Source organism: Anopheles arabiensis, chromosome 3 (assembly GCF_016920715.1).
Source record: "Anopheles arabiensis isolate DONGOLA chromosome 3, AaraD3, whole genome shotgun sequence".
Lineage (NCBI taxonomy): Eukaryota > Metazoa > Arthropoda > Insecta > Diptera > Culicidae > Anopheles > Anopheles arabiensis.
Genome location: NC_053518.1, coordinates 89,929,131 through 89,954,112, shown reverse-complemented (window position 1 = coordinate 89,954,112; position 24,982 = coordinate 89,929,131). Strand labels below are relative to the sequence as shown.

The 24,982-nt window shown below is 49.4% G+C and overlaps 3 protein-coding genes across 9 annotated transcripts; 1 reads left to right on the top strand and 2 right to left on the bottom strand.

Moving 5' to 3' along the window:
* The first annotated feature begins 511 nt into the window (after nucleotides 1-511).
* LOC120905044 lies at nucleotides 512-22,540 on the top strand. 7 transcript variants are annotated; one of them, XM_040315690.1, is made up of 9 exons: nucleotides 512-666; nucleotides 2,277-3,230; nucleotides 7,798-13,955; nucleotides 14,645-15,385; nucleotides 15,934-16,562; nucleotides 16,706-18,277; nucleotides 18,350-18,832; nucleotides 19,536-19,794; nucleotides 19,982-20,136. In XM_040315690.1, exons 3-9 carry the CDS (start codon nucleotides 7,814-7,816, stop codon nucleotides 20,020-20,022), a joined length of 9,867 nt encoding a protein of 3,288 aa, XP_040171624.1. In that variant the 5' UTR covers nucleotides 512-666; nucleotides 2,277-3,230; nucleotides 7,798-7,813; the 3' UTR covers nucleotides 20,023-20,136. The 7 variants fall into 7 exon arrangements, with proteins under 7 accessions (XP_040171624.1, XP_040171622.1, XP_040171618.1 ...); XM_040315688.1 differs by having other exon boundaries at nucleotides 514-666; nucleotides 16,706-18,271; nucleotides 20,020-22,540; XM_040315684.1 differs by having other exon boundaries at nucleotides 514-666; nucleotides 20,020-22,540.
* Nucleotides 22,541-22,587: 47 nt separating this feature from the next.
* LOC120905045 (phosphopantothenoylcysteine decarboxylase) lies at nucleotides 22,588-23,234 on the bottom strand. The gene has a single exon (XM_040315692.1). The coding sequence runs from the start codon at nucleotides 23,202-23,204 to the stop codon at nucleotides 22,629-22,631; it is 576 nt and encodes a 191-aa protein (XP_040171626.1). The 5' UTR covers nucleotides 23,205-23,234; the 3' UTR covers nucleotides 22,588-22,628.
* A 76-nt stretch (nucleotides 23,235-23,310) lies between these two features.
* LOC120905046 (cytochrome c oxidase assembly protein COX19) lies at nucleotides 23,311-24,148 on the bottom strand. Its single transcript, XM_040315693.1, has 2 exons — nucleotides 23,902-24,148; nucleotides 23,311-23,631 (listed from the first exon to the last, which is right to left on the bottom strand). The coding sequence occupies exon 2, from the start codon at nucleotides 23,612-23,614 to the stop codon at nucleotides 23,342-23,344; it is 273 nt and encodes a 90-aa protein (XP_040171627.1). The 5' UTR covers nucleotides 23,615-23,631; nucleotides 23,902-24,148; the 3' UTR covers nucleotides 23,311-23,341.
* Between the last annotated feature and the right edge of the window lie 834 nt (nucleotides 24,149-24,982).

The window sequence follows — 24,982 nt, the reverse complement described above, 5'->3', positions numbered from 1 at the left end:
GGTGGGCAAAGGTACACGGTGTACAGGCAGTGGAGAAAATTGTGTTTATTGGGGTGTTGTCATCGATGTGGGAGCACGCTCACAGAGTACGGTTGTATTTTGGTTGTGTATTTCTATGCAATTTCTGTGTAAAATGATGTTTTAGTACCTCTGATGGATAAAGTATTTTATGTTAAGTGAGGGAGAAATCTTATAAAGTGTACAATATGCACAATGCACTCGTTAATGTTCTCTTTGAGTGTTGAAAACGTGTAAACAGTGCTTCAGCTCGTAATGTTTCGTCGTGTTCAAGCGCAAGGAAATTCGCTTCCGATACGTTATCTGCGTAATATCATAATTTTCTTTTCACCGCAAGCTGCTTCAGAATCACCATCCCTAAATTTAGAAGCCAATTTCCACCCCAAAATTGCTCTCCGTTTTCTCGTTCTCGGATTCTCGTGCATTTTCTGCTGCGCAGCTGTCAAAACCCTCGCCCGTCACAATTTTGACACCGCGATGCTGTCAAACGAAAATTCGTGCGAGAAAAAGAATCCGAAGTGAGAGTAGGGGGAACAAAAAACACGCAGAAAAGTGAAGGTGTTCTGCAGCGAAGCGAGTGTGTGTGCACATATCGCTGGGTAAAAATTTGCATTTTCTACTGCGTGCTGCGGTTCGGTTTTGTTGCCAGTAAGTTTCATCGGAACGGTGCGTAAAGTGCGAATGTGTTTTGTGTGTTGGTCGTGCAGAATGATGGAGAAGTGCGTGCGTTTTACGATCAATTGTGAATTCGTGTTGCTGGCTGTGTGACAAAGGGAAGCGGGAGCGCGTCGGTAGCGCTTGCACATTATGGTGGCTTTGGCGAGCGCACACACAGGGCGGGAGCAAAGTTTTTTTTTTTGTAGGGCGACTTTTCTGACGACGTATGTTAGAATGCTCGGTGGAGGGATGGAATAATTTGTGAAAGATTTACGATTTTTTTGCGTCTTCCCGAAATTAAACGCCCCTTGAAGATGGTGTGAAAAGATTGCCCAAAGAAGGAAAAAATTGCTTCAATGTAGAAGAGAGTAAAGAAAAGGAAGAAATCGGTCGAAAGGGGCATCCAGCGCCTTGTGTGTGTGTGTAGGGGGGGATGGAGGAAACGGGTGCAAAACGGATCGATGCGCGTGCCAGCAGCAGAGGGTAGAGAAAAGGGCCTAGGAAGTAGGCAGGGTGCGTAGGATCCTGGAGGAGGGCAATCTTCAAATTAGCAAAGCCCGCGCCCCGTCCTCTAATTATGGTCGTAAAGCAATAAAGCGTCGTAAATCTGTTCGCTCGAAGTTAAGGACATTCCATGTTGCTTTTGGAAAATCAATTGGCGGCTGGTAATGTTTTTAGAGGCACTGCTAGTAATGGGAAGGAAAAGAAAAAGAAACACGCAAGCAAGACAGCAGAAGAATGAGAACGAGAGAGAGAGAGCGAGAAAGGAATCGTGGAGAACGAGCGGGAGCGTGCGCGCGCGCGAAAGAGAGCATAATAGTGTGTGTGCGTGTGTTTTTTTTTCTGAGAGTGTATTGGTATGTGAAGGCAGTCGTGGTGAGAAAAAAAGTAAGGGCCATTGTATTGTAGTGTGCGTGTAGGTACGCGTGTTTTGTTAGCGGAAAATGTGGCAGTTGAGATAGAACATTCGTCTCTCTCTCTGTTCCCTGCATGGGGATAGGGTACGCGATGTTGCGATGTGTGTGTATGCGTTCGATTTGGAACAATAGGTTTTCCTGCTTGTGCTCTCGTTCGCTCGCTCTCTCTCTATGCTAAAGGCGTTTTTGGGAGTTATGTGTGTTGGCTTTAGTGCTTATTGTTTATTATTATTTTTAGTACTACACCTTTAAAAAGAGGTAGTTTTTGTATTTTAAAATAATTGACATATTATAACGTTATTGTGCGAAATGCTTAAAATGTTTGTAGCATTGTAAAACAAAAAGGGATTATTAGAGAGAGATAGAGCGAAAAGAAGAGCGAGCTAGCGTTATTTAGCGTTTTGTGTAGTGGTGTGCTACGATGACGACGTGTTCACGCTCGTCGCGCAACGTTATGCCATCATCACAGACAGTCGCTAAGGTTGTGTGTGTGCGTGTGTGTGAGGGAACGCGTCGCCCGTTAGCCAGTGCGTCAGTGTGTGCAATTTGTTTCCCACCGTTTCGAAGTGTGTGCGCGTGTTTTCATTCTCGTGCGCGCTCTCTCCGGACGGTGGAAAGAAGAAATAATTGAAAAGTTTCATTCGTTTGTTGTTGTTCTCTTGTTCTTGCTGGTGTCATGCACAGGTCTCGTATAGTGTGAACGCAGGGGGAGGAAAGCGGAGAGCAGCGGAAGCAAGCGAAGTGGTGGAATAAATTGTTTGAAACAAAAGAAAAGAAAGCGTCGTGTACAAGCGCTAGCAAAAGCCAGCAGAAGCAGCAGCAACTAATGCGAGAAGAGAATAGATGAAAGTGAATGATTTGAGCATGTGTGTGTGTGTGAGTGGCAGTGGAAGGAAAGTGGCAGAATTCTTCTCTGCTCGATAAGGAAATTGAACTAAAATTTGTGAAAAGCGCTCCAAGTTGTGGGAAGAGAGCGGTCGCTGCGGTAGTGAAGATTGGCTCAAGATTTGCCGGAAACGAATTCACCCAAAACCAGTGTTTAGCAATGTGTGTCCTCTCTGTGTGCACCGTCATGAAACGGTAGAGCGAGAGTGAGTGTGTGTGTGTGAAACAAAGGGAAGAGGAGCGTGGGGTCCCCCCCCCAAGCACAAGCGCTTTCAATTGTTCGGTAGCGGCGGCAATAGAAAAAGAAATAAACAGTGAGAGCGCACTCGCGCCTGTGTGTGTGTGTGTCGATGGCGGCGATTCCGCGGCTCATTTCCGCGTTCTAGTTTGGGGGTTTTCTTCCCCCCATCCGTCCGCGCCACCCACTGGTGAAAAACAAAGTCACGGGAAAGCCCAACCCAAAGGCAGCACCGCCGAAGCACATACCCTTTTGGAGCAGACGCCCACCTGGAAGGGAGCGGAGCGGAGTGATCGTTTGCCTGTGTGTGTGCTGTGCTGTGTGGCCTGGAGCAGGAGGACACCTTCCCCTCCACCCGCCTGCTGCACAATTTTCTTTCTTTTCTGTCGGTCCCGTCTCCAACGCGAAACAGCACTGGGCAAATGTTCTGCGGTCGCCGTCGACGGTGTCTCACTACTACCACCAACACCATCATCACCACTACCACCACCACCACCAAGATAGCTACTTCGCTGGTAAGTGTGTTGCTGCTGTTGTGTTGTTGTCACTTTGTTGCCGCGTCATTTCTTGTGCATATGTTTCCCACTCCCCCCCCCCCCACCACTACTCGCCTCCCCACACTCTATGCGCTATGTTGTGTTGGAGGGGGGGGGGGTTCAAACGGGAGAACCATTGGCGTGTTGCCACGGCGAACATCATAGAAGGAGGGACGATGGTTTCTTTGATTCCTTCGCTGTTTTTTGGAATTACTTTGTGTTACAAATTTCTTCGACAAAGTATGCTGGAGTAGTAGGGTGGAAGAGGGAGTGCTTTTCTGAAGCTCTTTCATGGGGCGTTGCATTTAATTTTGAACAGCGAAGAGAGGAACTGCCTCTAGTGTTTAGGGGGATTGCTATTTTAGTTCGTTTCAAGTTGAGATTCTTTTGTTTTATTGTGACAGTTTTCTATATTTGTACTTAATTGCTTTTACTTCGGTCGGCAAGAGTCTGACTAGTTTGACATGCTTTTCCACTGGGTTTAGTCGTGGCAAGTAGATAACTAATCAGGCAATTTGCAATTAAAGGCATTGATGTAAATTAATATTTATTTTAGTTAACCATTAAGATTTTAAACATAATTTTTACATATATGTAAATTGATAGAATCTATAAAACCTGACCTTCTGCAACGAATAAAAATTAAGGAATTTATTTTCCTGACGACCATTTTCTCATTTGAATTTGTATATCTGACATGAATCTTCTAAGTTTGCCTGTAAAAGGGAAAAAAATGTAACGCGTAAAAAATAATCAAAACTACACGCATACTCACACATGTGGCGCGCACATTTTCTAATAGCGTTATTGCGTGTTTTTTTATTCGCTAATTTGCGTATTAGTTTTTCTCCCCGCGACAAATAGAGAGGGTTAGTTAAGGGGGGTACATTTTAGGCTACGCTCATCATGATGAGCAAGATAATTTCAATGGACTGTACATTTCAATATTTAACAAAGAAATTCTCCATTTTGTGTGCTGTGCAAAGGTTGATTCTGCTGTTTAAACCCCTTTACTTAAGAGGAAAATCATTCCTAAAAGAGGGAGCGTTTCAAGGAAACATCGGTCACAGTCCATCCGTGTACAATATCCACGTGTGCGGTGTGCGGCCTTGTAGTCCTTTGCCTGGTGCGCTTGGCATTACGTGAGAAATCGACTTGTTTATGGCATGGGTCCTTCTCGAGGCCACGCACCAAGCAACAAAACGAAGGGATGCGTGTGTACACACGTGTGCGTTTGCAGTTTGCATCCCATGCTGGCAGGTGTTCTGGGGCACTTTACCATTTCTTTTTGGGTTTGATAAAAGGGAGAAAAAAAAAATTATCAGCCACAGTTAGACCAGAAGCACTCTCTGTGTGCGCTCTGTGTGTGGAAAGGACAAGCAATGACCTTAAAGAAGGCCAAAGGGATACGTTTTTCTCTGATGCTCTTTCTTTTATCTTTTTTCTGTATTTTTTTAACATAGAATTTATCCATCTTTCTTTTTTCCCTTATTTTACGGCATGCACATTACAACATGCATGTAATTTATTCGCTCACTGTGTCCATTGGTTGTACACGATCGTGCCATTTTAAAATTCAAAGTTATTCATGCTGTTACTGGTACTCTCGTATTTATCATTTCGTAAAATCTAATCTGAATTATTGATTTTGTATTCCTCGGAACTGGATACACATGCACCACAAGCACTTCTTTTTGTTTCGTTCCATTAAATTAATGGCGTACGCTTTCCTTTTCTCCTGCAAAAAACTGCATACACCGATGGATCTTAAGACGGTAATAAAATGTGTGTGCGCGCGCGCGCGCACTCATACCTTGGCCGTTTTTTCCCTTTCTTCTGATGTTTAAATTTATTTATCCTTCCCACAACCTCCTTGCTTGTCCTTCTCTGTAGTGTTCTATGTACCGAGAATTGGATCGAATCGCTAGCACAAATTCAGTTCGTTCGTTGCATTTATTGTCTGTGAATGGAGTAGCCGCTTTTCGTTCTACCTTCTCCACCACCATCTGTCTGAAAAGAAAAAAAACACGTGATTTGGCAGAACGTTGCATTTTGCCTTCGCCAGAGCAATTTCTCAGATTCGAGTTCCTTTTTTGTGTGAAATTGTTCCCTAATCATATTAATCTCTCTTTTTATTGCTGATCCAATTAGAACGAATTGGATATTGGATGGTAAAACATCATCTTCTTTCCGTCTGGGCGCTGATTGCCGTCTGGGGGAGGAGGGGATTGGTGGGACAGAAAGTGCATTGAACGTGCATGTGCAAAGATGTGTACTCCTCCCCACCCGTGTGCTCGCACGTAAGAGAGAGAGAAGGAGAGAGATTCAAGAACCTCTGTTGCAAATAAGGATTTTTTTTTCTTCCACCCATCATCATTACTATTTGCTACCTTTTCGCTCAAAGACGACCCCAGAAGAAAAGGCATCGACGGGTGGCCTGCTGCTGCTGCTGGTTTGTGCACGATGCTCCAATAAAGAAGTATGCATTGAAAAATGAACTACAACACTGAGAGTGATAGAAAGAGAGAGAGCGAGCGAGAGAAAGAGAGGGAATGAAAGCAAATTGCAAGGGAGGACAAAAAGGGCCATACTACACTACCACCATCACCATCACGATAGCAATGTGTATGTGCGAGTGAGTGTGGAAAAGGGAGGCGGGAATAAAAACAGAGAATGAAATGGAGCACATACAAACGAATTGGGTAATGGTGGGGGATGATGGTGGGAAATGGGAAACCTCATGAAAAATGTGCCGATTTTGGAGTAGTGTGTGTGTGTGTGTGTATGTTTGGTTGGTTTGGTGCACATTATGCAGGTGTGCATATTTGATTTTCTGCTACCGAATTGCATGTGTGTGTGTGCGTTCTGTCTACAAAAAAGGCAAACTTACACGATTGTAACAGGATGTAAGGCGCTCAGGGCGAGCTTTTGCTTCACGGTTTGTCTAATGACTGCTAAAGAAAGTGGTTGAATACTTTTTAATCTCACTTAAAGTAGTGGAAAACAGAGTTTGTTACAATTTGCTGGCAGTTTTGTTTTGTGTACAATGTGTAAATCAGCACTTAACCCCAATCTACAGCCTGGAGTACAGTTATAGTAAAAAGAACGTGGCATGTTGGGGGTTTGGGAGAAGAAATATCAGACAAAACAAAACGTAATCATTACATGTTAATTTAGATTTCAATTTCAAGTGTGGTTAAGAAATGGCATGGCAATATAACGACTGGATTGATATTTTTTATTTTAATCTCTTGACTGCTTCGCATTACACGAACCTATTATTACTTTTCAATTTCGGGGATAATGGTCGTTTATTTAGGGATTAGTTCGAACGTTAATTATAAGATAGTTTAATGAGATGTCGTAGCAGAAAAACGCAGGACAGTATCATGAATAATTAAATAAATCGCTTGTAAAATTTGTTCGCAAGCGATAAACATCAATACCAAACTGTCAACAATTCGATAAGCAAACCCTGTAAGATTCCTCATCCCTTCCTATCGTGCGAGAGAAAGGAAGAATGAGAGAGCCAAATATTAGATGTGTGCAAATGCAATTCCCTTGCGTTCCACACATACACACATACTCACTGTGTTGGGTTTGCGAAAAAGTTGCATCCGCGTTTGTGTGCTGCAATCTGCAATTAAAGGGCACATTACGCAGAAGGGCGTACAAGCGAGAAAGAGACAAAAGTCAAAGAAATGTGGTATTTGTGGGAGCAAAAGCACTGTACAGAGCAGTTGCTGCCGTTGGTTCTTTCCCGCAAATTGTCGGGGAATTTAGAACAGTGTTTGTGCATGGGCAACTGCGATGAATCTCGGGCAAAAGTGCTTCTACGCTCTGGTCTCGTTCTTCTTTTGGTAGGGAATAGGCGCGATCGAAAGCAGCAGTGCGACCGAAAAACGTAGTTCACAGTTTTGTGCAGCACATTAGGACATTTGTGTTGGTTCTTCAAATTAGGTAAAAGAGATGATTTGCCTCATCAATTGTCCCATTTCTAATAAGCATCAAGCAAGCAGTCGTTTATCCTTTATCAGCAATCAACGTCATTTTACTTGATTGGTGTGCGTTTCGCTTCTTTCGCACACAATCCCAGCGGGCATTTCCGCATGCTGCTACTGCTGCTGCTGCGCGTATTGCAAAAGGATTTGCTCCTCAACTTCTCGCCACACACACATACACACACCAAGCAGAGAGCGAGAGAGCGAACACGAAAAGGGTGTGCGAGAAGAACAGGGTCGTTGTGCGCACTCGGCGTGCAAAATAAACGTGTTTGCATTGGTATGCGTGTGGCCAATCTTGCTGGTGTTACACGCAGGTTTGACAGTTGGCGCTGTCCGTGTGTGTTTGCTGTCGAGAAAAGCCGGCAAATGACGGGTTCGTTCGTTCGGTTGTGTTTGCTGGCGGCGGACCATGTCAATTGCTAGAAAGAACATTAGCAAAAAGTGTAAGCGAAAAAGCTGAATTTTGTGTACTGTTTTCAAGACGTTTAGAATTGTATTTTCTCCTTTCTAATACCATTCTCCTGATCTCTTTCTCATTGTAGAAAAGTGCATCCCACAATGGAATGCGATGTGTCGCCCGTTCCATCGGTACAGGCGAACCGTACGGCGAAGCAGCAGCCCCAACACATTGCCACGGCGACGGTGCTAGTAACGGCTGGACCGGTAGCAGCAAAAAGCAGCGCCACTAACAATGGCAGCAGTAGTAACAGCAGCAGCAGCAGTAGTACCGCATCGTCAGCTACTCTCATCACCCCCAGCACCACCACTACCAGTACGGGTACAGCGGCGGGGAGCAGTGACACAGTCGCCTCCACCGTCGATGAAGCGATGGCAGAAGAGCCCTCCGCCATGGAACCGACGACGACGATGGCGACGGCGCCGGCGACGACGGTGGAAGACGACGATGACGCGACACCTTCCTCATCGATGGCGGCGGGTGTCGGGGCGCCGGAAGGTGGCGACTCGAGCGTCAAGCAAAGTATCAGCAGCAATAACAGTAACAATAATAGCAGCAACAAAAGCCTCAACATTGCCGGCAGTGAGACGGCGGGCGGCAGGCCGCTACTACTTCCCCCGGATCCGGTGGCAGTGATCGAAATCAGCGACCAGAGTATGGCGGACGACATCAGCTACCCGGAGCTGGTGTCGTGCGTCGACACGGAAACGGCCTGCGTGGTGCTGTCGGACGAGTACGACTCGTCGCTTCCGCTGCGCGAAGACGATCCGCTGAACGTGTCCGTCGGTTCGATCGACATGATGTTACCCTCTTCGCCGCATTGCAGTACGCCAGTGTTTGCTGGGGCGGAGTTGAGTTCCCCCCGGCAGGGGAGGATAGGGACGCCGGTAGGCAATGCGAGTGTCAGTACCAGCACTACAGGCACCGCCAGTACCACCAGCACCCCGAAGCACAATCATCATCTGCGGCGGAATCTTCCGAGGCTGGCGACGAGCCGGCAGCAGCAGCAGCAGGCGAACGCCGTCAAGCAGCTGCCCCAATCCGGCCCGGGCAGTCGGGGCGGTGTGGCGACGGAAAAGCGACAGCTACGGCAGGCGGCAGCGCAGGACGCAGGCCGTAACAGTGGCGGTGCGGCATCGACGATGCGCGAGGTGCTCGCCTCGATACCGGGGTTCAGCATCAAGCCGCGAAGGCGCACGAACAAAAAGCTGTCGACCGCTGCCCAGCTCGAGCAGACGCGCGAGGGCTGCGTGGATCTGGAGACGCCCGACTCGATACTGGTGCACACGAACCTGCGCGCCCTGCTAAACCGGGACACGTTTCAGCTCCTTCCGCCGCTGTACCAGTACAAGCTGGTGCAGCTGCTACCGCCGGTCGACCGGCCACCACTGCCGGAGGCGACGCAGTGCGAGCAGAACGGCATCCGGCTGAACCCGTCCGGGCTGAACAACGAGTTCTTTGCGCGCGCCTGCCACGAGTGGCGCGACCGGCTGGCGGAGGGCGAGTTTACGCCCGAGGCACAGCTGAAGATGCGCTCGGAGGCGGAGCGCGAGAAGAGCAAGCTCGATCCGTGGAAGCTGAAACACTTCGAGCCGATGTGGGGCGACCGGAAGTACGCCGGGTCGTTCTTTGGGGCGGCAGGCACGGTGGCTAATCCAACGCCACCGACTCCACCACCACCACCGGAGCCGGCGATAGCCGTCACAACAGCGATGGCTGTCTCCGTCGCACCGGTCGTCCTGTCGCCCGCGCTACAATCACCACCGGCAGTGCAGGTGGTTGCACCCGCGACACAATCCATTCCGGCGACGGCACATACTCCGTTGATCGGTGCGAATAGTAGTAGTAGCAGCACCCTACCACCGTCCGTTTCTATCCTCCCGGTGTCGAAGGGAGTGGTCAGTGGGCATGCTACGATCGTGAACGTCGCGGCAAGGCAAACGGTCCAACCACCAACGGTAGCGATTGCACCGCAACTAACGCCCCGGGTGCATCCCGTCACGGCCAAGATCGATCCGAGCGCGCGATCGCTGTCCAAGATGCAGCCGATCACATTCTCCACGGCAGCGAGCGTTGTTAGGCCGACGAACGCGGCCAGCGGTACGTGCAGCAGCATTAGCAGTAACACAATCATCACATCCTCCACCGGCACCATCATTCTACCCTCGCGGACGACAATAACAGTCACTTCCGGCAGCGCGTCTAAAGGCAGCGGCAGTGGCGGCAGCATTCCAAGAGGTGGAAGCACCGGCGGTGGAGGTTCAGCCGCCGGAGCGAGCGGGCTCTCGGTGGTTCCGATCAATGTCCTTACGTGCAGTAGTAGTAGCAGTAGTAGTAGTAGCAGTAACACTGTAAATACAGCCCGACCCGCACTAAAGACAACGATAAAGTTGCGTCCCACGACAGCCATCGCCACGAGCACAACGGCGGCGGCGGCCGCGGTACCAACAGCTGGCAAGGAAAGCAAACACAACCATCCACCGTACTCCGTCGTCGGTTCAGCGCCGAACGCCGCGTCGGTCATGGTCGGAGGGGCAGGCGGCACTAAGCGCCTGCTGCCCACGGCTATGAGCGTGAGCAGTAGCAGCGGCAGTACCACAATCAGTAGTAGCACCAATGCCGTGAATTTGGCCGGTGCGTCAGCCGCCATGAAGCCACAAAGCAGCAGTCCCGCCGGCTCATCCTTGCCGATGTCTCCGAAGCGGCTGCGAACGGTCGGTGCCGTGACACGGTCGGCTTTGGCCGGAACGGGCACACAGCAGCTGCCGCCAGCGCAGCACAATCCACTCCCAACAACCACCACGGGTATGGCGGCTGCCGGGTCGACCATTACGCTCGGTTCTCGGCCGGTCGTCGTGAAGGTGGTTGAACCGTACCGTCCGTCTGCGATGGTGCGTGCGGTGCCGGTTGAACCGGTGATCGCTAGCGGAGGAGCAAGCTCCAACCTAAAGCGAACCCACAGCAGCAGCAGTAGCAGCAATCGCGCGTTGACGCCCGAGCTAAGCAGCAGTAAGATGACGAAGCGGAAAACAGACGATGAGGGTGGTGGTTTGCAGCAGCAGATCAACAGTAGCACCGGAAGCTTTACCGCCGGCAGCTTGTTGCAGCACGGCAATCCGCGTCGAATGGTGGCTGTCGTGACGGCGAGTAGCGCCATGGCGGACGGTAGCAACATCAGCAGTAGCAGCAGTAGCAGTAGCAACAGCAGCAGCAATGCTGCAATGTATATAAGCAGTAATAATAGTAGTATGAATCGCCTTATCACCGCCACCAGCAGCACAACTATGCCGGCCACTTCCACTGACGGCGTAAGGAGTAGCAGCAGCAGCAGCAGCAGCAGCAGCAGCGGCAAGAGAAGCACCAGCAGTAGCATTGTCGGTGGCAATAGCAATAGCAATAGTAGTAGGATAAATGTTAGCTGTAGTAGCACCATTAACTCGGAGGGATTAGTAATGATCAACCCGACCTCCATTGCCACCACAACCACGGCCGGGCCCGGGATCTTGCTACAGGCCGGTGCGAAGGCTCGAAGACAAGTAGAATGTGATACGCGAACGGTGGCCTCGATGGCGACCGCACCGATCGATCAACGGCGAATGGTGCTGATTGAGGGCGGCGCGAGCGAGAAGCGCCGCCGAGGGCTGCTAACCGAACCGCCGGTGGCGACCGTCATCGGCTCGGCCAAGCGAAGAGCACCGCGGCAAGGCAACCGTGCGAACAGAGGCCGGCACAGCGAGGGGTTGCTAGCTGCCCGGGGGACAACGGCTCCACCGACCACAACGATCACGATAGTGGACGATGAGGAGGCGGATGGCGGCAGCGTTGGTTCCCCTTCGCTGCTGGTCGGTCGCTCAGAGCCGGAAGGAGAGGAAAGCCACGAGGTGGACGAGAGTGACGAGAATCGCGAGGTGCTACGAAGACGCATCGTAGGACCGATGGTAAATGGCGACTTCGGTGAGGGAGCTCGAATAGGACGCGCTGGCGCTGCTTCCTCACCGCCGCTCGTTCCCTCTTCGGACATCATTCTCGAGGAAGCGATCGACTGTGGAGATGTTGGCGATGGTGGCGGAATGCCGGGCAGTACCCGGCATATTGGTGGGGGACGGTTGAAAAGATCGGATCATGGCGGCGAAGAGCTAGTGGAGACGAACACCACCTCACCGATCTTGCAGGAAACGATCGAGCAGGCGAATCGCGAGCGGTTGATGGATATGAATCATCTCGCCTCGCTCAACGCTAGCGGTGGCGGCGGCACGACACAGATGATTTACGATCAAAACACGGGCCAGGTGTACAGTGTGATGTGCTTACCGCAGCCGACAAATTCTGCCCTCGGAGGTAGTGCACTAAATCTTCGCTCCCTGCCCTCCTCGTTGACTGTAACGGCTTTACCGCAGCAGCAACAACAGCAGCAGCAGCCACACCATCCATCTCAGCAACCGCAACTGTCCATTTCGAACGATAGCAGTAATAGTAGCAGCGTCTCGACCACCGCCATGATGGCAGCGAGTGACAATCATCTGGATGGCGGCGGAGGTGCAGGAGGGCCGGGAACGACGGCCACCTCCGTTACGGGCATCAGTACGTTCGAGAACGTACTGCGCCACCACGTGGGGCAGGGTGGAAATGTCGACTCTGACCTGCTGATCGTTAATCCGAGCAATATGATGTCCAATGTCGAGTTGAAAGTGTCAGAAGAGCTGGATGACGTTGGTGCAGTGATGGCTGCAAGGGGAGACATCGGACGGACTGAAGGGGACGACGAGGAGGAAGATGAGGAAGAAGAGGACGATGAAGGTGATGGGGAGCTGGTTCACACCACCACCACAACCACGAACACTGCCGACGAAGAGGAGGAAGAGGACGAGGAGGAGGAGGAAGAGGATGTGGACGAAGTGGAGGAAGTAGAGGCTGAGGTGGAGGAGCAGGACGAGGAGGAGGACCCGGATGCGATGATGCTCCGGCAAGGGTTGCAGCAAATGCACGGAGGCTTGGAGGAGAGTTACGAGGATGAAGAAAACAACGCTCCCACCGGGTGTTTCAATGGTGAACTGATTAGGACCAGCACCAGCACCGCCACTTCCGGCAATAAGTTAAGTAGTTACGGTCAACCGAATCTTCAACATCTGCACCTGCAGCAACAGCAGCAGCAGCAGCAGCAGCACCATCCCAATAATCATCTTCATGCGTCGCACCATCGGCAGGCAGCGATGGCTGCTGGTGTCATGAACATGAACATGAATCTGACGGGCTTTCATCACGATCACGAGCTGCTGCATCAGCAGCAACAGCAGCAGTTGCAGCAGTTGCGAAATGCGACGGCCGGCACCATCACCAGCTCACCTTCAGCTTCGTCGGACCAGGGGCTGATGATGATGGTGACGACGAGTGCCGGCGATGAAGCTGGCGACGGTGGTCCATCCTCAAACAGCGGCGATGTAATGGTGATGGCGAACAACTACTGTGATAATCTGTCTGCCGCCGATGAAGCTGACGGCGAGGATGAGGAGGAAGAAGAGGAGGAACAGTACGGGCAGCAGCGGGATGGCCATGATCGTATGTTGCTGGCTGTGGGCGATGACGCTGGATTGGAGGAGCAAGCAATCGATACGATCGTAGATCAGTACGGCAATCAATTGCATCCGTCGGGCATGAACCATCTGAATCACCATGACGACGGCGTTATGCACCATCACCTTCAGCAAGGGTCGGAAGGGGAGGAGGAGGAGGAGGAGGATGTAGAGGAAGCCAGCTTCGTTCTCGATCAGATGCAGCAGCTGCAGCAACAGTTTCAGAACCAACATCCGCAGCAACAGCACCATCACCACCAGGGACTACTGCAGAACCACCAGCAGTTGGTGACGTCTTCCGATGGAACGCAGGTGCATCTGTATCCCGGTGCGGGAGGCATGCTGCTGGACGGTGATGGACTGGATGGCGGCGCTAGCTGTGAAGGTGTGGAAGAAGATCAGCCACATCACTACCAGCAGCAGCAACTGTTGTTGAAGGAGGAGAAGATGGAAGATGATCAGCAGTTGCAGCAACAGCAGCATCTGCATCACCAGCAAGTATCATCCGATGGGCAGCACCACATTCAGCATCAGCAGCAGTATACGAACAGTCAACATAATCAGCTGATGGACAAGTATATCGACGAGATGGACGGTGGTGCGAATGACGCTGCCGGTTCTGCTGGTGCATACGTTCTCGATCCGAGCAGTGGCGAAGTGATCAGAACAGAAAGTGAGTATAAATCCGGTTAAGTAGTAGTGTAGAGTAAGGTGTGTTCCACCGGGTTACGGAGCATGGACATGGAAAAAGAGCTCAAAACAATATCTATCAGGAATATGGTGGAGTAGACATAATAACGGTAAACATTATTGTTTATCTAAGCTCTAGATTCCATTTTTTTTGAGTTTCTAATGGATAGCATATGCCTTTTGCTAGAAATGCCTAAATTTGTTGAGAACTAGGCCACTTTTATAGGGATCGTAACGGCTCCATTGGATAATGGCCTCGTGGTAAAGACGTCAAATGCACGGTCCTAGATATGTTTGTCCATTTGGGGTTCAAATCTAGTATTGAACCGTGGTTGATTTTAGGCCAAAAATGGATTTTAAGAGATTAGTATTGCCATGTTAGGTCTCCTTTCCTCATTCTCTCCATCATCTAGAATTTTTAGAGTAAATGCTCGAGATGAAAAGTCAAAATAATAATGATATGATGGTGACGAATCTTTTCTTCCAAAACAACGCTATTTCCTGTACTAATTCAACACCCCCTCCTCATTTATTCACTGCACACTTGCTTTTACTCATCCAACCCCTCGGCACAATGTAATTTGTGTATCCCCGGCCTTGTGTGAAATTTGGCCACCGACTACACACGTCCATCAACCTCCTCCCCCTTTTTTGGTCGTAAAACATGCGTAGTTGTGGAACACAATCACGATCAAGCAGCGATGACGTTGGAACAAATGCGAGATGAACAACAGGATGGCTTATTCGAGGGTGGCGAAACGTCATCCATGTTAGTTGAAGACGACGAAAACCAGTGTGTCCACGAGCTCGGTCCGATCGTCGAAGTCGGGGAGGATGCTGCTCAGCAACGAGTGGACGAATCTGATGACGATGGCAAAGCAGTGAGTAGCGATGAACGAGAACGGCAAACAATGGATCTGGCGAACGAGAGCTTAGACGAGAACGACGATGAAGGCGGCGAGGGCGGCGACCACGAGGGTGTCTCCAAACAACGAACCAACGTTTATCAGCACGATATGGGTGCGTTGGTGGCAACGGTATCTGGCGCTTTGAATGTAACGACACCGGCGCCGATCGTTAGCTCATTTTCACCCTCGATCACCAACATGCCCGTGCTGGCGGCGAAACGGACCACCATTCTGGTGGTGGAAGACTGTATCGCAACGAATGGGCTGCATGCGTCGTACGAGCCGGCACGATTCTCCCGGAGACGCTCACTGAACGGTGTAGAGAGTGTGCTGTCACCCTCGTTAGGGAAACGGTGTGGCAACGAACTGTTTCTCGGTGGAAGCTCTTACATACCAGCAGTAAAGGATCAGCACGCTGGCAATGAACAGAAGGCTGGTGGTGGCAGTCACACTGATCGCGTCGAGGAAGTGCTTACAGTAGCACCCTCATCCGCCGCCGGTGGTGGTAAGTTTGGTTGGGAAGTTGCCAGCAAGCGAGCAATCGCTTCAAACGGTATCTTCTCTCCTTATTCTCTGAGCATTATCTCTTCACTGTTGTTCGTGCCATGTCCGGATGTTTATCGTTGTTTTATTTGTTTTTTTTTTTTATTAGTTTTTATCTAAATGTTGGCAGGCCGTTTGCCAGTTTTCGGAATGATATTTGAGGTCGTCCAAGTGTCTCGTTTAATTTCCTTTTCTCTTTACGTTCGGTCAGCTCTGCAAGAGGATGATGGTCTGTGTATTTGTGCCTGATTTGCGCCATTTGTGGTTGTATTATTTTGTGATCAGTTTCGCTTTTTCGATTGTTCAATCTCCAGGGTAGGGTGGTGCATGCTGTGCGAAAATGTTGCGAAAATTTATGCGTCCAAATGAATGCATCAAAGACATGCTTTTTTGTGGGAATACAATGCCGCTTTTTTAGTTCATTCGTTCAAAAATGTTCATTATAGTTTGAGTTCCTTTTTTTGTGATACCAAACTTTATCCTTTCTGTTTATCTGTATTTTACTTTTAGATTGGCCGCAGTTCAAAATGAAGATGATGGATTCAACGAAAATGATGGTGGTAGATCATCACCAGCTCGTCGATGGCAATAACAGTATTATCATTTCGCCGATGGGTACGCCCGGAACGACCACGATGGTGTCCTCGCCCGGTGCAGCAGCATTACAGCAGCAGCAACAGCAGCTCCATACCACCCAGGCCATTCATCAGCATCAGCAGCAGCAGCTAGCAGCATCACAGCAACACATCATATCTCAACAATCCCCTACACCGATCTCGATGGCAACGACTGCAACGATCGTGCAACAGCTTGCCAGCCATAATGCTCTTCAGCACGCACAGCAGCAGCAGCAGCAGCATCAACAACGTCAGCAGCAACAGTTGCACTCTCCCGTCAGCAGTACCAACCCGACCGGTATCAGTTTTTTAGCTCATCATGCCCCGCAGCAGCCCGCCGTACAAACCATGACACCGGTGTCGACAGCGGCCGTGCTAAGCTCACCGCAACATCCAGCAGCAGCGACAACACCGCAAGGGTTGAGCATATTTCAGCTAAATCCTCAGCAGCAGCAGCAGCAACACCACAGCCCGCAGTCGGTGCTAGGATGCGGCAACAGTACGATCCAGCTTACGTCAGAGGCGAGTCCGGTCATAAGACTTTATTTATTTTTAAGTGTAAACTTTGCGTCAACATTTTGAGACTACCGTTTCATTTTGAGCCTTGTAGTGCACGTGTTGTAAATTTTGTACTAATGAATGTATTGCATTGTCTTCAATTACAGATTAAGGACGGTATACGCAACAGTATGATAAAGGCAGAACCGGGCGTAAGCTACACCACGATCCGGCAAGGCAATCAGCTTCTGACGCGCATCAAGCTGGAAAACGACGATGGACAGCTTCAGCAACAGCAGCTCCAACAGCAGCAGTCTCCACAGCCGACGTTTCAAACGCAGCAGCAGCAGCAGCTGCCCAAAGTGAACGTGGTAACATCGTCGCCGCTCATTTCCCTTGGTCCCGACGGTCCAGACAATCTGGCACGCGTGATAGAAAGTGTTGCCGGCAACTACTCCACTACCGTCGCTGTGGGTGGTCAGCAGCAGCAACAGCAGCTCGTGCAGCACCAGCAACAGCAGCCACAGCAATTGATTCAGCATGTTCAAACCGCCTCCGGACACCAGATACGGTACGAGATGGATCCGACGGTCATCCAGCAGCAGCAAGCCACGACACCGCCCCAACAGCAGCACCTGATAGCACAGCAGCAGCAGCAGCAGCCAAAGTTCATCATAACTTCGCGGCCACTGGGCACGACAGCCGCTGGTGCAAAGCTGCCCTTAACCGTACAAGCGGCCAACGTGATACCGCACATGCAGAATCCTCAGTTCATCCAAACCCAGGACCAGCAGCTGCAGCTGGCGACCAGTCAGCCCACCGTGCCGACGCTACAGAAACCGATCCAGCTGCAGAAAATCATCATGGCCACGCCGGCGATTGGCCAGCAGCAACAAGCGCAACCGAGGCCTCGATTGCCCCTGCAGCGTACACAGTTTGGTGTGCAAGCAATTCAACCGCAACAGCAGCAGCAGCAGCAGCAACAACAGCCGCCCTCACAGCAGTTCCAACAGCAGCAGCAACAAGCAGCACCGAAAGCACCGCAACAAATCGCACCAACACAGTCGCAGCAGCGCTTTCAGCAAAAGTACGTCACCAACCAACTGATCCGTGGCCAGAACGCGTTTCTCATGAACAATGTGCATCACCTACAACAACAGCAGCAGCAGCAACAGGTGGCAGTAGCAGCAGCAGCCACTGTCGGCGCGAATGTGATCGTTGGTGCAACGGGCAACAGCAGTCGAAGCAAGCGGACGACTGAAGCCGGCTCCGTCAGTGGAGCTGCTGCTGCCGGCAATGGCACTGCCACGGGCAATGGGAGCGCAAGCAGTGGTAGCAGCGGTAGTTCTGGCGGATCATCGTCTGGCGGCAGCAAGCGTGGTGGACGGTCGAGCAGCTCCCGGTTGCCGCCCGGTGCGGTAAATCTCGAACGAAGCTACCAGATCTGCCAGGCGGTGATACAGAACAGCCCGAACAGGCATCAGCTGAAGGCACAGCTCAAGTCACCGCAGGCGTTCCTGGCCGCGTCGAACTCCAACTCGAACAGCAGCATCAGCAGCATCGGTAGTACGGGCAGCAGCAGCAGCAGCAGTAGCAGCAGCAGCAGCAGTGGCGTGTCTGCGAGCAGTATTATCGGCAACAATACCAAAGAGGATGCTAACAGCGGCAGCAACAGCAGCGGTGGCGGCAGTAACAGTGCCTTTGGTGGTGTGCTGGGCTTTGGAGGAAACAAGGTAAAGGTGTGTTTTGTAATAGCGGATGAGCGTCGCGGGATCGAATGGAGTCAATAATTTGTGTTTCGTTTTCCGCAGGTCTCGCGTCTGGTCAACTCAAAGCGTACCGTATCGGCAGGAGCCCGGCAGCCGTCGCCCATCGTAGTGCGTCAGGCGTATGCGGGTGGAGCCGCCGGTGCTGCCACACCACCGTCAGTGGTGAATGCTTCTGCCGCAGCCGGCCCCGCAAATCAGTCAAATCCAATCAGTATTATCGCAACCCCACAATCGCAGCAGCAGCAACAGCAACTCCATACGATCGGTGAGCCGCACGGTCAACAGATCATTAGCGTGAGCGCTGCACCGACGATCGTGCACGCAACTGCTGCTGCGAGCAACAATAATGGAACGGTTGGTGGCAACGTAAATGTTGGTGTAACTGCAGCAGCTGGCGCGACCCCTACCGGTGCAGCAGCAGCTGCGGGAACCTTTGGTGGCAAGTATGTGCTAGTACAGCGTGCGGCACACATCGGGGACATCGTAACGCCGCGGGCGGCTAGCGCACCACCGACACACAATCAGGTAAGGCTAATTCAGGATTGTAATTTGTCAATTTGTAAATCAAGCAATTTGGTGGACCAATCACATGCTTGGTGGCATTTTTTATAGCACCCAAATCTTGGTCACTCACTTGGTCATGACATTCTCTGTCGGTGATAATCACAACATTCCTGGAATATACTTGGCGTATGGTCCCAAGGAACAAAATGAGCATGCTCTCTCTCGCTATGTTTGCTTTGATGATATTTCGGGTCAAACAGAGTGAGTAAACATGCTCATTTTGATGCTTGAGACTACTCCCACATCTGCCATGACTATCGTGATGATCACCGACAGAAAATGTTGCGACCAAGTGACCAACCAACTACACGAAATGTCACCAAGCATGTGATGGTCGTATCAATTGTTTGAGTGTCATCCCTGATCATCACGGTGGAGCTCGTGACGATGACATTATTTTGTTTTTGTTGGAGTTTGTCATGTCAGTCATAAAAAAGTCATGACAAAGTGATTGACCTAGCGTTGGTTGCTAACATGTCACCATGCATGTATTGTTCACACCAACTATCTGAGCATCACATCTGAGTATCACTATAGAGTACATGACTCTGACATGGATTTTGTTTCAGTCACAATGTTTTATGACATAGACAGTGACATTTAGCAGCACTGATAATAATACATACAAAACATTTCATGTATGTCTCTTCTTATTCTTTTACAGATACAAATTCACCATGTTCCTGTATCACCACATGCACATCAACAGCAGCAGCAGCAGCAGCAGCAATTGCACCAGCAAATGTCCGCTGTGCAGCAGCAACAGCTATCACAGCAAGTGGTGCAACATCAACTGCAGCAACAGCAGCAACACCAGTTCCAGCAGCAGCAGGGGCAACTGCAACAGATAGCGGCCGGCGCGAATGCCGTGACACCCGCCAGCCTACAGGCGGCGATCACCCGCCGAATACCGTCCACCCACGGTGAGTATTATCCGCCGGGAGGTGGTGTACTTCGGTGAGCGTGAACGATGCGTGTGTGGGTGGGCCGTGTGTGCATGCGCGAGGGGGTGAACGAAAAAAAAAAAACAAGTCTGCGCAAATCGATCCTACTCTGCATACCGATCGTTCGCTGGTCGTTTTGTCGGTCTTATTTGATCAAGCATATCAGGCTGTGGTCCTTCCTCTAATATCCCCCCTCCTGTACAGTGATCACCTACGGTCAGGATGACAGCGGCGGCATCGAAGCCGAAGACGCAACGGGCACGAATAATGCGATCGTCTACATGGATAGCCCGAACGCATTGATCGGTGGATTGCAACATCAGCAGCAGCAGCAGCAGGAACAAGCGTTTCTGGACGGTTGCGGCAATGGTCCCGGAGGGGCAAATAGCATTGTCGTCATGAACGGTGGAGATACAATGGAGCCACCGGCTGGTGTAAATGAAATGATGGATGCTTCCCACTCATCAGCCAGCGATGGGGCGGCGGCAGGTATGCTAGTGTCTCCGTCGGACATTTCGCCTCACTTCAACAATCAAATGATCGTCGCCGGTCATATGGAGCTGCTGGACAGTGGATACATCAACAACGATGCAGGTAATCATGTCGAAGCAATCGAACCGCAGCAACAGCAGCAGCAGCAACAAGAGTCGATTTCCAGCACGGAACACGATATCGACACACTGAACTGCTGTTCCCCGCCGACAGCGCTCGCGGATGGTGGCGGTGGCAACGCAGCTGACAATGGCGGCGGTGAAGATCGGGACGGTATGGGGGAACGGAACGACGGGGCCGGGGAGGACTGTTCCTGTTCTCTCAATGCGATGGTGATCTGTCAGCAGTGTGGTGCCTTCTGCCACGATGACTGCGTCAGTGCAACGAAGCTATGTGTATCGTGTGTAGTACGCTAGGGAACCATTTCCTCTTCTTTCTTTTTTGCACCATTTTGTCTTCGTGGCATGGTTGGATTGGATGCCGTCTTCCGAGGCAGGAAAGACGTATTATTATGGTTCGATTTTTTCGTTCTCCGTTTGGACTTTTTTCACTTTAACGTGCGTTTCTAATTTGAATCTGTGTATAGGCAGAGTTTTGTTTTTGGTACAGACAATTGAAATTTGGTGCAAGTTTTCTTACCATAAGTTTTATTTAATTTTACTGCTTCCGTACAAACGGGGTCGTGACGGCACCAAAACAAATTTTGTGTGGTCGAAACAGCTCGTACTTTTTTTTTTACAAATTATGCAATGAATTGAATGAAATTTGTCGTTTTCCAACATTTGATTTGGAATGAACTATGAATCTTTTTTTTTTTGTACACGGTTAATAGATCGTACCAGGGTGTGAAGAGTGCAGAGAAATTGGACTGCCGACGGTTCGGAAATTGGACTAGAAAACATTTATGGAATACACATATTTAGGCTAACGTCGTGTCCGTCAGATGATAATTAACATTCCCAGTCACGAAAGCAAGCAAAGATTTCGCTGCAATGCGCGCGGTTCTTGTACATTTCTTCTCACTAGAGGGTTTAGTTTTCGGCGCGAGTACGTACGTGTGCTGTACGCGTACGGGCGCAACGGATGCATGTATGAATTTCAAAGATTATACGAAGCTAATTCAAAGAGGGACTTGCGTTGTGTTTAATTCTTTCGTAATGTATTTATTGTTCTACCTTGTATTGTGTACATTTAGTTATGGTCGTTTGTTCGCGTAGGGAAAAACGCATTTTATCGTAATGTGTAGCGTAACTTTTCTACAGAAAACTGGCACTTTTTGACTGGCTGATAATGTGATCTAACAGGGAAACGCGCCCCGCACGTGAAGGGGTGGGGGAAGGGGAAGATGATACACTATGATAGTCGTTGATAAATCTCTCAGTTACTGTTTTTTGCAAAGTTAATGCACCCTCCACCACCAAACTTGTCCCCCTTCTCCCACAAACAACCAACCTACCACCACTCCCATCCATCACCCCCCACACTTGTATGATAGTAGGAAAATTGTGTTTCCATGTACATTTATATCTCGATTGAGCAACACACACAAACAAACAAACAAACTACACTCTCACATCATGAATCTTTCGAGTTGGTGAGAAAAGGGTCGAGGTACGTTTGCGGGCGATAAAGCGTTTGTTTAGCATAAAATTAAGGCTACGATTATTGTGGTGCGAAGATCCACAGAAAGACAGAAGCAACATGAAGAAGCAAAGGCCGGGGAGAAAATAAAGAAAAGGTAACAAAAAAAAAAGAACAGCTGTGTTACACAGTAGTTGACAAAAAGAGAAGTTGTGTATGAACAGAAAAAAAAAACAAAAAAGAATTGAGCTCGCACTGTGCACAAAGAACTAGAAATGGCATTAAAGACACAAAGCGAAAGGAAGGAAGGAAGGAAGTGCTTGAATGCAAATGGGTTAAGTAAACAAGTAATGTAATTTATTATCACTAAACACTAAACGGTTCAACGCAACAAAACAGAAGCAAACAAACACAAGCAAAACAGCAAACCAACCGACACAATAAAAAAGGGTGTTTGCGTAGGAAGAAAACACTCCTGCTGGTAACTGGTACAGAAAAGAGGAGGATGAATTGTGACTCAGTGAACCTCTAACACAAGCAAAAAGAAAGAGAAAAAAAGAGCAAAAAAAAAACACAGAGAAAACGAGTGTGATGCTACATTTGTGGTAGCAATAAAGAACGAGATTGACAAAGAAATTATGTAAAAAAGAAACCCCGTTGATCGTTGTTGTTAATTCAAAAAGAAAGAACGAGACATAATTCAGAAAAAAAAGAAACATAACCATTTATTCCATTAAATCTCAACTCTGCTCCATCGACAGCGTGTCCCTGATCGTGCTGACGATCGTATCCACTTCGGCCATCGCACCCAGCCCCGTATCGCCACACATGAGCGTTTTCGCAATGCACGGCACCTCCCGGTGGCCCCAGGACTTGAGCGTACCGATCTGTGCCGCCGTAATCGGATGTTCCCACATGCGCGTGTTCATCGCGGGACAGAAGAGCAACGGTTTCGTCGGATCCCAGGCGCGTGTCGTACAGAGCAGCAAATTATCGCACAGCCCGTTGGCCATCTTGGCGAGGCTGTTAGCGTCTAGTGGTGCAATCACGAGCAGGTCGGCCCACTTGCCCAGCTCGATGTGCAGGACCGGGTCGCCCCGCTTCTGCCAGCTCGTCCACTCTTCCGCGTCTGTGTGGAGTGTGACCGCGGCCGGCAGATCCTGCGGCGAGAAGAAATGCCGGGCATGCTCGGTTACGATGACGTGTACTTCCACCTCAAACTCGGTCAGCTGGAGCAGTTTTTCCACCAGCAGGGGAAGCTTGATCGTGGCCACACTTCCGGTACAGCCGACGAGGATGTTTTTCTTCACCTTCATTTCGAATTCAATGCTATTGGTTTACTATTATCGAGGGTATTATTCACAGAGCTTCTTCTAACAACTTTCAATGACAAAATGCACTACACGAGACCCGGTGCTTAAACTCTATTTCTGGTATTTGGTGTTTGGGGATGTTAAGATTGTTCCGGTTTGTTTTCACTGCTTTTCTCACTGCTGTAGCCTAGCTTGGAGAAGTCTTCCCGTGCCATCAGATCGTGATCCATGCGGCACTGCAGGTAGGCTTTCGATTCCTCCCGGCAGGCAGAATTATCGTCGGCGTTCTCTCGCAGGCAGCGCATATAGAACAGCATCAGCTTCCGGCACTGGCCGCCGTGGTCTAGCGGGAAGCTACCCTTTTCCGGTGCGGTCGGGATAAACTTTTTCTGGCCAAATGTCATAGACGTCATCGTACTGGTGCAGGGAGCTGGAATTGGAATTTATGGAAATGAAATTTTAATGCACATTGCAGCAAACAGAGCAAAATGGGACGGTTCTTGGGATGCGTTCCGAGACACCCTGTGGATGGTTTGTTTTGGGTTATTTTTGGAAGGAGGAAGAGCCTTCCTTACGCTGTTAAAAGCAAGTGTGGCATAAGAAATATGATGAAACTATTTAAAATGAGAGCAGTTAATGTAATTTAACACAAAATTGGTCAAACAAGCTAATTAGACAGCTTCAACAAACGATAACTCACCTCGTTGTTTTGCCGCTACCGACGTTACATAAACCTCATGTCTTCTGTTCCGATGAGGTTCAATCGAATTTATTACAGCAAATAGGGCTTGAACTACAATGCACACACTTCCACCAGTATGTAAAACATTCGCACACAATAATTTATGCACGAAAACTCGTAAACTTTTCCATTAATCGTGCGTGTTTCGCCGCACCTCCATCCGAGCTGGAGCTATTTGGGATATTTTTTGTTGATGGGTTTTGACAGCTCAAAAATATCCCCTTTGGTCCGTTGGGCGGAATGATTTGAAAGGAAGCAAAATAACGGAAAAAGAGAATCAAAATTTAAGAAAAAATGGAAATATCGTGTGATTCCTTGCATTTTGTAACATCACTGAGCACGATAGTAGAATTTCTGCGAAAACTACGCAATTAAATCCAAATAAAAGCCAAGAGCGAGAAAGGCTGGCCAAGAGAGCGAGACAGTGCGACGCTGTCAACGCGTCCAAAACTGTCATGTCAGCAGAGTGACCAGAAATACCGATTTATCTGTATTCCTACCGATTTTTTATATGCCTATCGATTCACAGATGACCGCTCTAAAACTACCGATTTTCCATTTATCCTACCGAAAATTACAGATTTTTTCGTAATACTAACCAAAAAGTCATATAACCATTTCCCAAATCACTTAATGTATAAAACTCTATATGGAAATCACTGGCAACCAGAACCAGAAGTTCAACAGAGACAACTAAGGTCCGTGTCTGCACTTCATGAAGTAGAACGCGCTGATAAAATTTTATATGCAATTTGACAGATAATATAACCCGGCGCTCTAGCAGCAATAGAACACGACATCGAACATGAAAAATGTATAGGACTTCACATGTTCGATTTGTGGGTTATCACATCGAACATGTAAAATCCCATACATTTTTCATGTTTGATGTCGCGTTCAATTGCTGCCAGAGCGTCCCAATCATTTGTTGGGTTAAATTCCCTAGTACAATTTTCAGATCGACACTTCAGAAAGGCCTCATGTGACCGCTATGAACCAAATCTAAACTATCACCTTTTGAACAATCGCGAACGTTTCG

What these genes read in the sequence shown, in the direction of transcription:
- LOC120905044 (XM_040315684.1), top strand. Translation starts at nt 7,814, where the DNA reads ATGGAATGCGATGTGTCGCCCGTTCCATCGGTACAGGCGAACCGTACG. An exon ending in TTGGAGGAAACAAGGTAAAG is followed by an intron (nt 18,278 to 18,349) that starts GTGTGTTTTGTA and finishes CGTTTTCCGCAG; the next exon opens with GTCTCGCGTCTGGTCAACTC. An exon ending in CACCACCGACACACAATCAG is followed by an intron (nt 18,833 to 19,535) that starts GTAAGGCTAATT and finishes ATTCTTTTACAG; the next exon opens with ATACAAATTCACCATGTTCC.
- LOC120905045 (XM_040315692.1), bottom strand. Translation starts at nt 23,204, where the DNA reads ATGAAGGTGAAGAAAAACATCCTCGTCGGCTGTACCGGAAGTGTGGCC.
- LOC120905046 (XM_040315693.1), bottom strand. Translation starts at nt 23,614, where the DNA reads ATGACGTCTATGACATTTGGCCAGAAAAAGTTTATCCCGACCGCACCG.